The 15884-nt window shown below is 39.1% G+C and overlaps 1 protein-coding gene across 1 annotated transcript in view; it reads right to left on the bottom strand.

The window, feature by feature from the left end:
- GRIK2 (glutamate ionotropic receptor kainate type subunit 2) overlaps positions 1 to 10253 on the bottom strand; it is a 791214-nt gene extending 780961 nt beyond the window's left edge. Inside the window, exons 1-2 of the mRNA XM_072642936.1 lie at positions 10058 to 10253; positions 4205 to 4613 (exon numbers count right to left, since the gene is read on the bottom strand). Coding sequence (XP_072499037.1) covers positions 4205 to 4319 — 115 coding nt within the window. The 5' untranslated portion in view covers positions 4320 to 4613; positions 10058 to 10253. The remainder of the gene's footprint in view (positions 1 to 4204; positions 4614 to 10057) is intronic.
- Positions 10254 to 15884: the final 5631 nt, after the last annotated feature.

Below are 15884 nucleotides of genomic sequence, written 5' to 3'. Positions count from 1 at the left end.
TTCTTCTCCTATATCAATGTCTTTGTTTAGCTCCTTGCTAAATCTCAGGTTCATGTGCTTTGCCTTCAGTAAAGCTCCCACTGGCTAAAGAGAACATCTAAGCAAATTCTTTCAAATCTAACCCAGCTCTCCCAACCCTGATTCCTCAACACCACTACATTCTAATTGCAAAGGCCCAGAAGAACTGTCTCTTTTATTGAATGCTAGATCTCAAGCTGAAGTGATCTTAGAGGTCATTTTATAGATAAGAAAATTGAGGTACAAAAAAGTAAGTGATTTCCCCAACCTGACACAACATGTAGCAAAGCTCAGATTGAAAAGTAGGTCCCCTACACCCAAATTTGGTGTTTTTTATCAATATATAATAGCTGACCCATAGATTCCCAAAATAAAAATTTTAAAGTATCTAATGATAACTATGGAAGGGTATAAACAAGTAGTTAACAATAGACTCTAGAGCAATTCAGGGCATCAGAGGGACATATGGTCTACACTAGTCTGTCTTCTGTTTCTTTCAGTCTACTAGCCTTTCATCTAAAAGCAGCCCTTTGCTTTAAAGAACCTGTATGAGTCAGACATACAGACCCAAGGCAGGTGAATTGTAAGTCAAGCTGTTCTTGCGAGCTATGTCCACCCCCGCCCAGCCCTTTGGGTCTACTCTGTGTGTTACCTCAGAAGGAGATACAGTCATCCATTCACACACACACACACACACACACACACACACACACACACACACACACACACACACACCCTCAACAACAACAAAAAATAAAAGACTAATTTAAGCAAAGATAAGGGGAAAATACAGAGGGATGAGAGAAAGGAGAGAATGCACTAAGCATTATCCCATTAGCTCTGTATTTCTTAAAAATGCCTTTGATAAGATATCCATGAAGTGAAGACTAGCCTCTTCTGAATTCTGAGAGAACGCTTTAACATGCTGACTGAATCTTCATTGGGGATCTGTGTTTTTGTGTAACCCGCATTTGCTGAAATGTCAGTGAGGAGGTCACCATATGTCCAGAGACTCATGTCACCATTTGAAAAGCATGTTCTTACCCTTCTGGGCCAATATTTCAGCTCCTATGACACCTAATGAGTTAAATAGGCATCTGTGAGGAATTCATTATTCTGGCTCTCCAAAGCTTGCTGCAAGAAGTTTTACTTTACCCTCCTGAACTTCATAGTGATGAACTCTATCTACTTCCTCGTTCCACACTCACCCTGTCTAAAGGAAAGTATGTGGGTGTGTGTGTGTGTGTGTGTGTGCTGAAAGGGGGTGTAGGAGGAAAAGCAAGGAGAAAGGAAGGAGGAGACAGAATTAATCGAGTGGTAGACACACTCGGAGCAGGTGGCTGCTCTTTGTTATTGTTGGTTTCAGTACATCATAGGCAAGACTGTGTGGAAGCAGCAGACGATGAAAGGAGGATTCAGTGTCGAGTCACCACAATAGTGGGAGCAGTAGGAAGGACAATACCAAATCCATGATGGTTAATTTCCACTGGAGGAATGAGGGGGTTGGAGGACTTTGCCAGCTCTCAGCTCTCTCCCTTGTTGCCATAGTATTGCTGGCTGAGAAGCAAAAGCGGAGGCTGGCATTTTGCCTACCTCTTCCTAAAGGGAGAATCTCTCAATTCAGCATTCTCCTAGGCTTAAGACTAGGCAGGGGATCACTATCATGCAGGCAGGCAGACTCACAAAGGCAGCTGGACTTTCAGCAGCTCCCAGGAATTAGATGAAGTTTGGGCATGAAAGAAGCAACCTTCCCTAACCCCTAACTCCAATTCATTTCCTTATCCACTATCAGAGAGAAAACAGAAGGAAGAGTTGATCTATTATTACTTTAAAAAACAAAACAAAAACAAAAAAACTGGAAAGTTCAAAATAACCTTGCTAGCATTTTATACACACATAGATCCTCTTTATTCCCAAACACACATTTTTTCCCCAGAAGAGACCAAAACTCTTCTTTGTATATAAGTAATTGTTTTTTTTATTTGGCAAGTTAAAGATAAGAAGTTGAGAAAAGTCATATTGATCCACACAAGAGAGAAAATTTAAGAACACAGACAATCCGATTCATCACTGGGGGTATGGGGAAAGATCTTGATCCCCATTTGAAAGTAAGTTAATTTAGACCCTGTGCCATTGGTTCTCAGTATCAAAATATAAAGGTTCTCAGTATCAAAGTATAAAGGTATTGAGAAGTCTCACTAGAGCATTCAATAAGTATGGTCTACAAAGAATGTATTTTATTTTAAAGTGTCAGCTCTTTTGGACAACCACTATATGATTCTGTTACAATAGCCAAGATTTTTTAATATGAAGATATGAAATGATCAGCGAATACAGCGATCTAATGATTCAGCATATACGTGCTACAAGAGCAGAGAAGCAGTAATTAAACCTGAGTTTGCACACTACAAGTCTTCTTCACCAGTCATACCCTAAACACACACACACACACACACACACACACACACACACACACACACACACACACACGCTTTGATTTATTCTCCAAATAAGTACAAAAACTCAAACAACTAAGTATAAGACACAAGACTTTGAATGCTTCCACTGTCTGCTCTAATGACAACACCATCAGTACACACATATGCACATACATCTCTGCAGTGGTCTAGGACTTGTGTAGTCGTATCCAAAGAAACAAACATTCCTAAGGATGCTTATTGCTAAGATATACCATATATGTAACTTTTATATTAAAAAGGAGGCAAAGAAATGTACTATAGTCAGAAATTCAACACACAAGATCAATAATAACTCTTTTTAAATGTTAGCCAATCTTTTCAGTTTCAAGGGGGGAAAATGCTTTTGGACATTATAAATTGCATTTTTCCCCACTCTATGTCTAATGGGAAAACTACAGATTTTTACTTAATCATGTTTTTTTTTAAGATTCTAAGAGATATATGCAGCCACTTTCCAGCAGAAATTTATCTGAGTAACTTCTGTGCTTTTTTTCGTTACAACAGTCAGAATATATTTGTTTTCATACTCATTCTGATATAAATCACCTTGAACTATCAAAAGGAGATTAATTGTGGGAACACAATGCCTTGTTTTCTCCCATATTAAACTCAGATCTTCCTTGGTGAACTTTCTGGGACCAGTTCTATTCCCTCCTACAACAACAGTCTGGGTCATTCAAGTGTTGTTACATAGCGATTACACTCATTTCATTTAAGCAAACATCTCTCTCCAAGCATTTCACCTAAAAAGTTTCACATTTAGATTTTAAAGTGAATTTGAGGGATATCCTAATTTCTTGGGGGAAACTTAAAGAATCCCTGTAATCTTTAGTCGCTTCTCTATTGCTTTTGAGCTCCTATGTGAAGTTAGGGTGTAGGCATTATAACGTTATTTTTTCTGAGTTAAATACTATTGGAGTGGGCTGAGCTGGAGGTGTGGGAGGGGGAAAAAGTCACACACACACACACACACACACGCACGCACACACACACACACACACACACACACACACACACACACCCCCTCAGTTCACTTAACAGGGGCGGGTTCACACTGATTCATTGTAAAAGCTCAACTTTCAATGCTTAAATGGTTCTATTTCAATCATGCTCCTCCCTCTTATCAAGCCTAGGACTAAAAATCTCAATAAAGGAACACAAATGTTTTATTTCCAAGAAGGAAAAATAATACAGTCTAATGTTCTTTCCGATGTGTTATGTGATTCTGCCCGGGGCACTCCAAGTTCTTAGCGAGGAACGTGGGAGAAAAGACAGTGGGAACTTACCAACTAGTTGCCAAATTTTAACTAATCAGCTACTAACAGAACTCGGCTTTCCACCACTATGGAAATAAGCGCCCAGTACAAGGAATCAACATGAGCTCTGATCGCTCTGCAGACAGAGACCTAGGGCTCAGACAGGCAAAGCTGCCAATCACTTTCCTCACAATTATCATCATTTTTGAGGTATTACAGCCCCAACACCTACATATGCAGTCCCTCAATTCTGTTGCCTGGGGTTAAGGCGTTAGAGTCGGGGCTGGGGAGGAAGATCGAAACTAGCCAGGTTCAGTGTACGTCTCCAGAGACTGGGGAACATCTATCAGACTGAGGAGAGCCCCCTTTCAGAGATAAACATGCGTATTTACACTGAGCTGCTACGGCGGAGCTTGCTAGCGTACAACAAACAGGGACGGGAAATCTTACCAAATCTTAATACATGTGTGGTTCCTTGAGAATATCCAATCCACAGTAAGCAGAGAAGGAGTCTAATGGTGCACCTGAAGACTGGGTTACTTAGAATCGGGGAAATAATCTTCATGGTGTTTCTATGCACACACGCGCTGCACCTACTTCCCCCTTTTAGCGTCAGGCTCCCCGGTAGGGTAAGAATGAGAATACGTAGACTGATGGCCCTCAGACACGATCACGGCATGGTCACAGAGAGAGGAGCGAGTCTACGCTGCCCAAACCCATTAGCAGTCCCTGCATGTTCTTCACTCACTGCGCCAAGGAGCAACCTTCAACTGCAAGGAATGGTGGGACATCCATGTTAGTCGGGGAGAATCCTTGAGAAATCCAAAACACACACACACACAATGTCCAGCTGGTAAGCCTGAGGAAGCAAAGGAGGAGGAAAATCAATAGGTAATCCAGCCTGGGAAATCGCAGAGATATCGAGACATAGCAACAGTCACCGTACAAAGGACTCTTTGCTAGGCTTCTATTCTACTGCACTGCTGCACAGCTTCTGACGTGAAGCCAAGATTAAGTGAGAAAAATTGAGATAGCTGCTCTCCTCTTAAGGCTGCCTGCCAGACAGCTTTCTCAATATCTCTTATGCAACTGATCTGAGCATCCTTGTGTTGTTGGAAATGTCGTGTTTGTTTGTGTGGAAAAATCCTTTTGTTTTTCAACAAAAGCCCTTCCCTAAAGATGGACTAGGATCTGTGCAGTTCTATTAAGATCAATTCATGAATTTTAATAGGTGATTAGCTAGTTTGAAGCCACTATTACTTAGAAGCTATTTAAAAAAGGCGGGGGTGGGGGGGTGGGAATGTATTCCAAGACTGTTAGAGGATATACTTAAAGTCTAACTCCCGCTTATGCTTAATAAGGGTCTTGAAATTCACATTCACTTTCTAGCATTTATTTTTATGCAATAGAATGAAATTGGGTGACTGTATGTAGTCTTTAAAAACTTGTGGAGGACACTTCTTGATTACTACTCCTGACTAGAGAATTTCCCTTTATACATTTGGTTATTTTTTTAAATACTAAAGATAAGGTAAGTGGAATCTATTTGATCACTAGTTTCTCAACTTGCCAGGGAGTACAATACATAAATAAGAAGAGAACAAATGATGCTTGGATTTAGGTGATAGACTCCAAGCGCTTCTATAATTTATGTTCATGTTTCTTCTTACTATGGCATTATGATGTTTATTTATGGGAGGCAAAAGAACTCAGCTTAGCTTAAGCAACAGTAAACATCTTTGTCATCCTTGTAAGTATTCTTCAAGTTTCTAGTAGTTTTCTGGTGGGATATTTTCTATCTCACTAAATATTTGTATTTTCTAGTTGGATGGTTTGCATATCCAGCCAATGTGATCCAACTTTCTCAAATAGTAATGCATTCTTTGAAAAAAAAAAAGTTAAACAAATAAGGACTTTATTTCTTTAAATACTCTTACAATACAAAAATGCACGTATTAGCTGAAAATAAGTTTTATGCTATCTTAAAAGCACAGAAGTTTTAAAATAACCAGTGCAGTTGTTTCAGATCATAAAAGAAGCTATTTTTGAAGTTAATAAAGATTTCACTGTTCATCTTTAAAAAAAAAAAAATTAAGCACCCCAAAAGGCAAATCTTCAAAACTGCAAACTGATATTTCCTGGGAAAGCACTCGATTCCTAACCCACCCCCTATCCTCTTAAGAAAGGAATTCCTTTCAAAAGCGAAAGTTCAGTGTAGAAGTGAATTATGAGAATATATACTGTAATGTTAATATCTACTAAAAGAATAACTATCAGATCATTTTAAAGACTGAGATGACTGCCATTTAATTCTTAAATAGGTTGCATATTTTAAACAGATAGTATAAGAACAAATATTGTCTGTATTTTACTTACTGTGCATCTCTAAATTCTAAAAAAATAACAGAAACTCTCAGCAAGTTCTTATTTTGTTACAGTGATTTTCTCTACACAATTTAAGTAATTGTAAAACAATGAATTAAAAAAAGAAATCTACATTCTTCAATGGTATTAAATGTCATTGATTTTTTTTTAAAGATGGAGGCATAACTGCAGTGTCAAAAATAAGTATCATGAATGGCTAGTTCTGCAGTGGAACAGGCAATTCAGTCACATAATTTGACTATTTGAGCACTTTAAAAAGAACACCTAGTGCTAAAACTAAGGGTATCTAGCGACTCCTTCAGCCCATATTCAGAACAGCTCTTGAAAAACATGAATAGCCCAAGATGCTCTTTCTTGTATCTGTTTCTTCATTTATTCCATTCTATTTGATAAATTTATATTTAGTTTTATGAGGACTTAACTCTGACGTAATTTGTGATATCCTCAATTTCCTCTAATGCCCAAATATTGTAGAATAATTGTCTGATAGTGATTTTTTTACTTGTGAAAATCAAAGCACAGTACTTTTTCAGTGTAACTGCTATTTTATATATCCCGGGAAAATAAGAGGTACTATCACTTACTTTTTCTTTTTTCCAGTTAACATATTGCAAATTTCGAATGAAGTTGGTAATTTTTTTTTTCTATTTAGCACATATCATCTAAACTGTTTTTGGTTTGTGTGAACATAACATGAACACAGCTATTAGTCTTAAGGGGGAGGGGGGGAGAGGGATTAAGTTTCCAGATTCACAAAGTTCTCATGTAGTAAATTAATCTCCAAATGCTGTAGGGTTAATTACTTTTCTCATAATTCCTTCAAAGAATCTATTTTTTAAATTGCTATGTCACTTTTCTAATGCATTAAGCCGAATAGTTCAACCACACGGACAGCGGCTGCACCTGGCTGGTTGAAGGTCTGTGATGAGACATGTACGACCTTTTCAGAACCATGGACAGTACTATGAGCGTCACATTCTACACCCTTATATTGTAATTCACAATAAAGCATCATAATGTGTTATTTGAAACCTCAAAATGCAATCTTCACATGAAGAAGATCAAAGATTTGCTAAAATGAAAATAAATGTTTGTCTTCACATTTTAAAAGGTCTGGTTTGATCAAAATGTTTTTACTTGTTTGTGTTTCATGATTTAGGAGAATTGCTTTCAGTATCTGGAATCTTGCTCCATGGGGCTAGATTCATTTTTCCAGTGTACTGTGAAAACCACTCATATTAACTGTGAATTCATTCATTAGCACTAAGAATATCTATTTCTCAGTAAAGAAATGCTTGAAAGACCACCAACAGTTCAGAAGACTGAATAAAAAGCTGTCAGTATTCAGTGGCTAAAGAAATTTATAAAGTGTACAATTAGTTATAGCCTTAAAATTCACCACAGAAGGACACAGAAGGACAATAAGTTCTATTCTAGTTCTTTCTAATCAAATTTCACATAAAAACATTTTCCAAAAAATAATAAATTTCCTCCCAACTCCAACTACTCCTTTCCCAGATTTAGAAACATCTTTAGTAAACAAATTTAGAGATTTTTAAAAAGATAACTTTCAAAAATAATACTTCTGATGTTTTATCAGCATTGATAGCTATGAGGTAAAACAATAAATGATGTGACTGGAAAAATTAACCCTTCCTTAAATTGTATCAGTCTTATGATTCAATACAAAACTGAAAGACAACCGATATTGGTATTGAAGGCCAACCACCATTAACAGTAATAAAATGTATACACATTATTCTGGGGTATTATTTGGCTATTTCTGGATTTCCACCATATGGCATCTTTTATCTTTAGTAGCTAAATCTCTATGGACTCCAAGGTCAAAACAGAAATTGCATAACACACATACATTTGTTTTTGCACACATATACAGACACACACAGAGATGCACATGCATATTCACAAAGAGTGAGTAGAGAGGTTGTGTGTTAATGCAGGCCACTGGGTGAGTGGGGGGGGAGTCACAGTAGACTAGAGTAATAAATTTTAAGCTTTTGGAAGTAACAGAAAGGAAAAACACAGATCATATTTGTACAGTTTTTTTTTATTTCAACAACCAAAAAATTCTTATTTTATTGTTTACATTTCTTAAACAAATGACCTTTCAATACTAAACATTATTACTTAAGAGCTCATTTTCATTTTCTATTCTCACAGTAAGGATGAATCTGATTCTAGTCAACTGCCACCTGCTGGGACATGTCCATGTGCATATTAATCTTCATATCACAACATTCCTTAGGCTATGCATTGACTTTCCAGCATATAGCCATGTAACTGACTACCAGTGTCATATCCTAAAATAGCCTAAAATAATTTCCCAGTTCCTACAAAGGGGTTTCATATAGCTAAAGGTCCCTATATACTTATCTCATAGAATTTTCCTTTGAATTCTTCCTCATGTCTTTACTTGCTTTTGCAATGTGGCAAAAGGGAAACACCATCTTATAGCAATGCCTGACACACACTTATGTGCTTGTATCTGATCCTGGTTGAAAACAGTAGCCTGTTCCACTGCTCTATGAGAGGGTCAAGAAATAAAATTAATGTTGATATTATTATAAGGTAAGGGAATATTGCTGCCCACATGCATTCAACTCCTACAAGCTATAAGACTATAGTTTCCTTTTCAACTCTTGCTAATTTGTATCATTGTTTTGTACTACATTTCTGTTGCATTGATAGTTAATGACATTTAAGGTAGTGATTAATTTTTAGATGCTGAAAAGAAGTGTGTCCTAAGAGATTGAACTGTAATAAATTGACCTGTTCAAAAACTTTTTAAAGTTTTTGAAGCAGTGTATTTTTCAGCAGGCTTTAAATAGAAAAAAAAAAGACTTTCTCCAAGCAGCACATATCGCTGTTATAGCTTCACTGAAAGTTGCCCTTTTTCAGTTAATTCTCTCACACATTTCTTCGACATCTAGGATGAAATGGATTTATGCTCTGCAAGAGTGGGGCATCCTGAATTCATAAAGTAATAAAGTTTGATCAATGGAGGCAAAACCACAATATTTTATACCTTCTAAAAACTGAATAAAAGGCTGCTTCAATTACAAAAGACCCTATAGGTGCTTGCAAGTAGAAGATATAAAATTAAGGGATCAGATAATTTCTGAGGATCAGAATATTTTGAGAATGGGGTAGAGAGGGAAAGAACTTCTTGGCATCAATAAAACAGTATAGTAAGTAGTTTATTACCACTTATACCTGAAGTAATTTTCTAAGTCTCCTAGGAAATGTCTCCTTGTCTTTAAAAGAAACAGTATTGCATTGGAGATGAATCTGGCATGGCATAAGAGTCATTACTCTTGTACTTCGGGCATGTATAATCCAACCCTCTAAGTCCTTTCTTCTCTAACTCTGTAGTCCTGGCCTTTTTCCTAAGGTACCTTCTCCTGAACTCTGGAAGACGCTGCCAAAAGCAAAAGACTACAACTCTTTATCACTGTATAACCAAAGAAGATAAATGATAGCTAGATGAATGGGTGGATATATTGATAAATAGCCTGGTCCTAGCAGTTTGGTTACACTCCTCGACTAGAGTTTGTTTTTGTTTTCCCTCAAAACTGAGCCCAATAACTGACACCTTCATTTTTTCAATTATTCCATTTGGAGAAAGTGAGTGCTCCTGGCCAGCAAAACCAGGTATTTCCTTGACTGTAATTCATTGAGGTGAGTCGGACAAAACCGCTCATCAAAATGCCCCAGTGTGAACTCAATGTGAGCAGGGGTCCTCATAGTTCTGTGTTTCCTCTTTCCCACGAGTTGGAAATTGATATCCTTCCCTCCACTTACCTTCTGACCTTTTTGGGGAAAACAAGACAGAACAGTTGTATGAGAGAAGAACCCAAGAGCCAAGAGCGGAGCTCACCACACCCGGGGAGTTCTTACCTTTCGGTTCGGAAGAGGTGGGCGGGAGGGCAGAGGGGTGGGGAGAGGTTGGCCCTGAGAGCGAGGGGAGGAGCAGTCCAGAAGAGCCCGAAAGAGGTTGTCCAGGAAGTAGAGGAGTGCCTGAGGTCCCGGATCCGGGACTGAGATGCACTCGGGAGCTCAGAGTGCCGCTGAAGACGACTCCAGTGCCGGCAACCACTTCTTCCGCGGTGGTGGCAAGCAACAGCAGCGGCGGCAGCGGTGGTAGCTGAGACTGACACGCCTCCTGGCGGGAGCTCTCCACAGCTCCCTTTAAAGGCGCCGAGCTCCTTTCCCTGGGCTATGGGCCGCCTGCACTCCACAATCCCGCTACTCCCACTGTGCACTTTCATTCCCTCTTTCTCGTCCCATAAGAGAGCTCTCCATGCATTCGATCAGCTTTAATTTCTGGCATTCAGGCCAAAGATATTTCAGTCTCTAGGACTGGCTCGAAAGGTTTCCGAATTGAGGAGGTGGGGGGAGATTGGGGAGGGGGGGGTGGGTAACCAAGGACTGGAAATGTGGACTGGGTGATTCTTGATGTAAACCTCCACGGAATTTACCCGATCTCTGTAGCTACAACATGGATAAAGAGCTTGGGTACATTTGGTACTATGACTGTGGGCTTTATTCCTTTCAAAAACCATGGCAACTAAAGTTACTCTCGAGGCCAATGACTATGAGCTGCCTCTCCTTTCTTTCTTTTCTATTCCCCCCCCTTCCTTCACCCCCCATCTTCTCTCAAGCCAAATACACTGCAATTTGCCCACGATGTTTGCATTTTTACTCGAGAGATATTGTCCTGGTTTCTCCTCCATCCCTGCATTTATTCACAATGAACTTAAATGATTTCAGGTCACTCTCCCCTGCACTTCCACCCTCCTATATAACACTTCCAGTGATCTGGGAAGTGGGAATTTTTTTTTTTCTTGCGAGAAGAGAAGGAACTTCAATGTACAGTAGGGTCAATGAAGACATTTCTTTATGCCTTGCATATGTGAGAATTTCCATACATGAAGTCTAAGTAGGGACTTCTATATTCCCTGAATAGATACGGATTTTTCTACCTGGAGTATATGCGGGGACTTTTGTATGCTTAATATGTCGTCTTTCTAGGCATCATCTTTACAACTCAATGGCCTAAGAGAAAGGTTGCAATCACTCTGCCCTCCAAACCTTTCTGCAGCCCTACACAATAAACAAAAGACTAGACCTGAGATTTGTTGGACTCCTGTTCTGTCTAGATGTTAGTGACTAAGGGCTTTGGAAATCGCCCGGAAAAAGAGTTAAGAAAATGTTCATCACCCTGAGAACTTTAAGGGACTTTGAGGGACCCTAATTTGCCAGGAAGTGAGTAGTGACTGTACAGAGTCTATACAATCGTATATTATCAAAGATAACATCAGAATAAGTCTCTGAAAGGAAGATCGCTCAGGGTCTTAAAATGCAAGCTCAAAATGTACCTTGCTTTACAATTAAAAAAATAATTTCGGAAAATAATTCCAAATTTCTGATCCCATTGATAGGAAAAATCAACATCTTTTGATCCCATTGCCAGTCAATCCTGGATGCTTCAATATTAACTAGAGGTGAAATAGCCCTTTCTTCCCCAGAGGAAATGATTCTCAACAATTAATTCTCTCGGATTTTTAAGAGGAGGAGGTAGAGACACAGAAGGAGGAGAGGCAGATAGAAAAGGGAGAAATCGGAGAGTCTCTCGGGAGAAAAGGGAGAGGAAAGAAAATATGGAGAGAAAAGAAGGGGAAAGAGGGAGACTAGAGGGAAAGCGGTAGAAGAGAAAGGGAGAGGCGAAAGGGGAAATAGAGAATCTCGAGAAATGTAACAGTAGATCCGGAGTTTGATGCTAGTATCTGATTTAAAAGAAGTACAGGGGGCATTATAATTGATAAGTCTGAGAAGCCCGGTCACCCAGTCCCACTCTGGGTTTTGTTTTGTTTTTTTTATCTACTCCCAAATGGACCTTGGGGTTGTTAAAAAGGCTGGACAGGCACTCTTCTATGCTCACCTAGCGGTGGGTTTTCCTCAGCCCAAAGGGCAACCAGATCATTTTGAATCTATTTCCTTATCTCCTCAACCACTACGCCTTGGAGTTCCCCATTGCAAAAAACCCTAGTGCCAGGCTCCGCCCCCCTTTCCCGGGGGCAGCTGGCGAGACTCCTTGGCCCTCCAGCTCCACTCCTGGGACAGGAGAAAGCCTCTACCCTTCGCAGTTTTCTGGGAACCAGACCTATCCCGATTTGGGGGCAAATTCGGAACTTTATTATAAAGAAATTATCCGAACATTGACAGGGGAGATCCTCAGTCTCATCCAAGAATGGGGTGGGGGTAGGGGGAGGGAGAGGGATGAGGCAGAGGCGCACTGGGTCGAGGAGAAAGCTGAAAAGCTCCAGTTATGAGTAAACAACCGACTCGTTGTACCGAGGACATAAATAGTGAATGCCTTACTTGTGCAGCAGATAGCGCACTACAGAGACCATGACTCACTCAGGGCCACGCAGAATGGGCTCAGGTCTCTGGGTCTTGCAGTTTATTACGTCCTGAGGCACCTCACTAGATTCGCTTTTCCACAGTCCTCAGGTATGCTTTCTTCTCTTTCTTTGGCCTGAGGTCCTACAGAAGAAAGAACTGCTCTAAAGAGATCCACCAAAGACTGTGGCCAAGGGAGGGGCAGAGACATTCTGTCAGCCAGTTTAGTGAACTGATTCGCTGTCTTTGCTAGGTTGGCAGTAGGGGCAGGATATCTCCCCCACAACCAAACGCATCCTCCAGTTCCAGAAAGCTTGCTAGTCTGGAGATCGAATAACTTCGACCCGAGCCCACCGTCCTTGCAGGCCCCGGAGCAAAGAGAAAGAACCTGACCAGCATCTGGAATACTCAAAGGAAGTCCTCTGACCAGTCCTTGCATCCCTTTTTCTGGGATTTGAGGTGAGAGGCCATTCCTAACTTCCAACTCTTATTCACCTTCAGAATATGCTACGTGTTTTCGGAGAAAAGGAACTTTCTATCACAATATCCTCTGTTACTAGAATTGTGTTCTCAGGTCAGGGTATTGCCCCTTCTTACAGCCCAGCAGCTAGTTTCTTTCCTGAAATCAATAGAGAAATTATTTATAAGGCTAGAAACGTTAGGTTCCGGCAGGTCAATGTGGAAGAGAAACGCAAAGCTTGTTTTGACAAATAAGCTGCTGCTTCTCTGCAGGGGGAGAAAGATGTCTAATTCACAAAGAGATGGTTGGATTGTTTAGAATGCTAGACATTCCGTCTAGAACTCCTCCCACTGACCAGTTTAGCCCACAAAAGAAAAAAAAAGCGTTTTCCCTCCACGGAATCCCCCAAAGCTTTAAGGATCTTTTCCCATTTATGACAAGAATTTTGAATGAATCTCACTTCTCCGCTCCTTATCCCCAGGTTTTCTTTCCTTCACCTTAATTTCAGCTATAGTCTTAAATAGTGTATTACTAAACTCACCCTTACCTCTCTTGAACACCAATTCATACCTCCTACTGTCTACAGAATGTAGAAGCATACTGGAACCACTTGGAACAGGCTCTTGAGTGAGAACCATTTACTAAATTTTCAATGTGAGCACTTGCACCTCAGAAATGGGCAAACCTTACAAACCAGGGCTTGATTTATTATTTTATTGATTAAGAAAGTGATGGAGAAAGATGTCAATAAATCAGATTAAACTTGTGTCTTCTGTTTACAATTATTTTTCTGGAGATCTGGTTGTTAAACATTTACCAGCACATTCTTCTATCACAAATTCAACATGATCCAATTAAAATTCACCACCCTACACCAGAAAAAACAGCATTTTCATAATTATATCATGTAGCATCTCAACTCAAGAAACCTACATAAAAGTCAATGTGATTATAGCTGAAGCAATATTCTTTGCTTCTTTTATCTGTCTACTGGCAGAATCTACTTGTTCCTGATCAAGATCTTTCAGATTCAATTTCTTCTTATCTATCTTTACTGTTAAAGTCTTATTATCCTATCTCAACTCCTTGTGACTATATTGAAATACTAGATTTGAAATAGTCTCTGTTTCTAGCCTCCTATTTTTCCAGGTATCATGGCCAAAGTAATCTACCAAGGAATTCTCTTTAAGCACTTTATATTCCCAAAGCATTCTAGTGTAGCTCTTACTCTACAGATTTTTAGATTCTTCAGAAAACTATTAATGCATTCACACTGTACTACTGGCCAACTACCCCATTTCACCACTAACACCACTGCCCTATATTTTCAAATTCATTCTCGGGTACCACTTCTACTCAATCAAAATATAGTCCTGATACTTCTTTCAAAGGGAAATTTAATCTCCTTACTTATATTGAAAGCATTCACTAAATTCTTAGATTGATAAATGTTGCTGGCTAGGTTAACTAATTCTCCATCTGTCTTAATCATACCCTGGAACCTGTAATGTGGAAAAATGTAAAGAGTGTTGAACTTGTTTTCAGAAGTTCCAGCTTTGAATCCTGTTTTGGTGACTTACTACTGGGGCAATTCTAAGTAAATCAGTTCACCTCTCTGGGCCTCAATTTCTTCATCTGTAAAAAAAAATGAGGAGGTTAGAGTAGGTGACCTCTAAAGTACCTTCCGGCTAGAAATCTATTCCAATTTCATCTATCACCCAGTGGTTCTTTTAGCACTAGCTCTTCCAATAATAGCTGTCATAAATGAGAAAATTACAGATTAACTGGTAAAATAGATGTTTTTGAACTTTAAGATGATGCTAATGTATTTACTCCCTCCCAGAAGAGTATCTATAGCAACTAACTATTAATATACACTTTCCAAATATTTCTGAATACTCAAAAGCTTCCTGCCAATAGAGATTAAAGATACCTTCATGATAAATTTTCAAGACCTAGGAGAATGTAGCTTATGAACCACCTCCAATCAAGACACCAATATACTTAGCATATTAACAAACCCTTACAGTAATATACATGATATTGATCTCAAAATCCATTTAAGGCTCAGATACAGTGCAGCTTCCATATTCCCAAGCTGGTAGCAATTTCCAGCCAACTACAAAATTAAATCATATTTATTTTATATTCAATTACTTATGTACATTTTTATTTTTTTTTCTTGTAGATTCCTTGAGGGCAGGAATTGTTTTTTGTTTTTGTCTTTGTGGATCTATCTCTACTGCTTAACTCAGTGACTAGAAAGCAGTAGGTGCTTAACTTGTTTGTTGAAGAGAATTGAATTGATATTGGGCTTCAGATATGTTTTTTACTCTCAACACAATACTAAACCTCTGTACTCCTATGTTGTTAGTTGGTCACAAAGAATTTACTTGGGTATAGAGTTGCCATCCTGTCCTCCTAAGAGGCCTAGTTAAAAAAGGCCTATGAACCACAGATTCATAAAATATTAGGCTTGGAAGGGACAGCCCTCTAATTTTATTAAGAAAACTGAAATACAGAGAGAGGAAAAAAAAAACTTGCCCAAGCTCATGTAGTTTGGAAACAGAATAGCAGGGGCTCAAGTCCATGACTTTTGATTCTAAGACCATCACTTTTCCACTATAAAACACTGCTTCCTCTTCTTAAAATTCTGACTAAGGCTCCTGAGGAGTGATTCCAGGACCTGAATAGTGAAACTTAGACCCTGAAGATTAGATGTTGGTATAATTTTTCCTCTTACTGAAAGTGATATTACTAAGGCAAGTTTTCATTTCCATAGCAGAATGGACACTTTTAGTGGTTTGGTGATTTATTTTCTTTGAGAAATTGGGACCATGTCATTTTCATACCTTTTGGCTT

The sequence above is a fragment of the Notamacropus eugenii genome, chromosome 2, assembly GCF_028372415.1.
Source record: "Notamacropus eugenii isolate mMacEug1 chromosome 2, mMacEug1.pri_v2, whole genome shotgun sequence".
Classification (NCBI taxonomy): domain Eukaryota; kingdom Metazoa; phylum Chordata; class Mammalia; order Diprotodontia; family Macropodidae; genus Notamacropus; species Notamacropus eugenii.
This window is presented reverse-complemented; position numbering and strand designations above follow the sequence as displayed.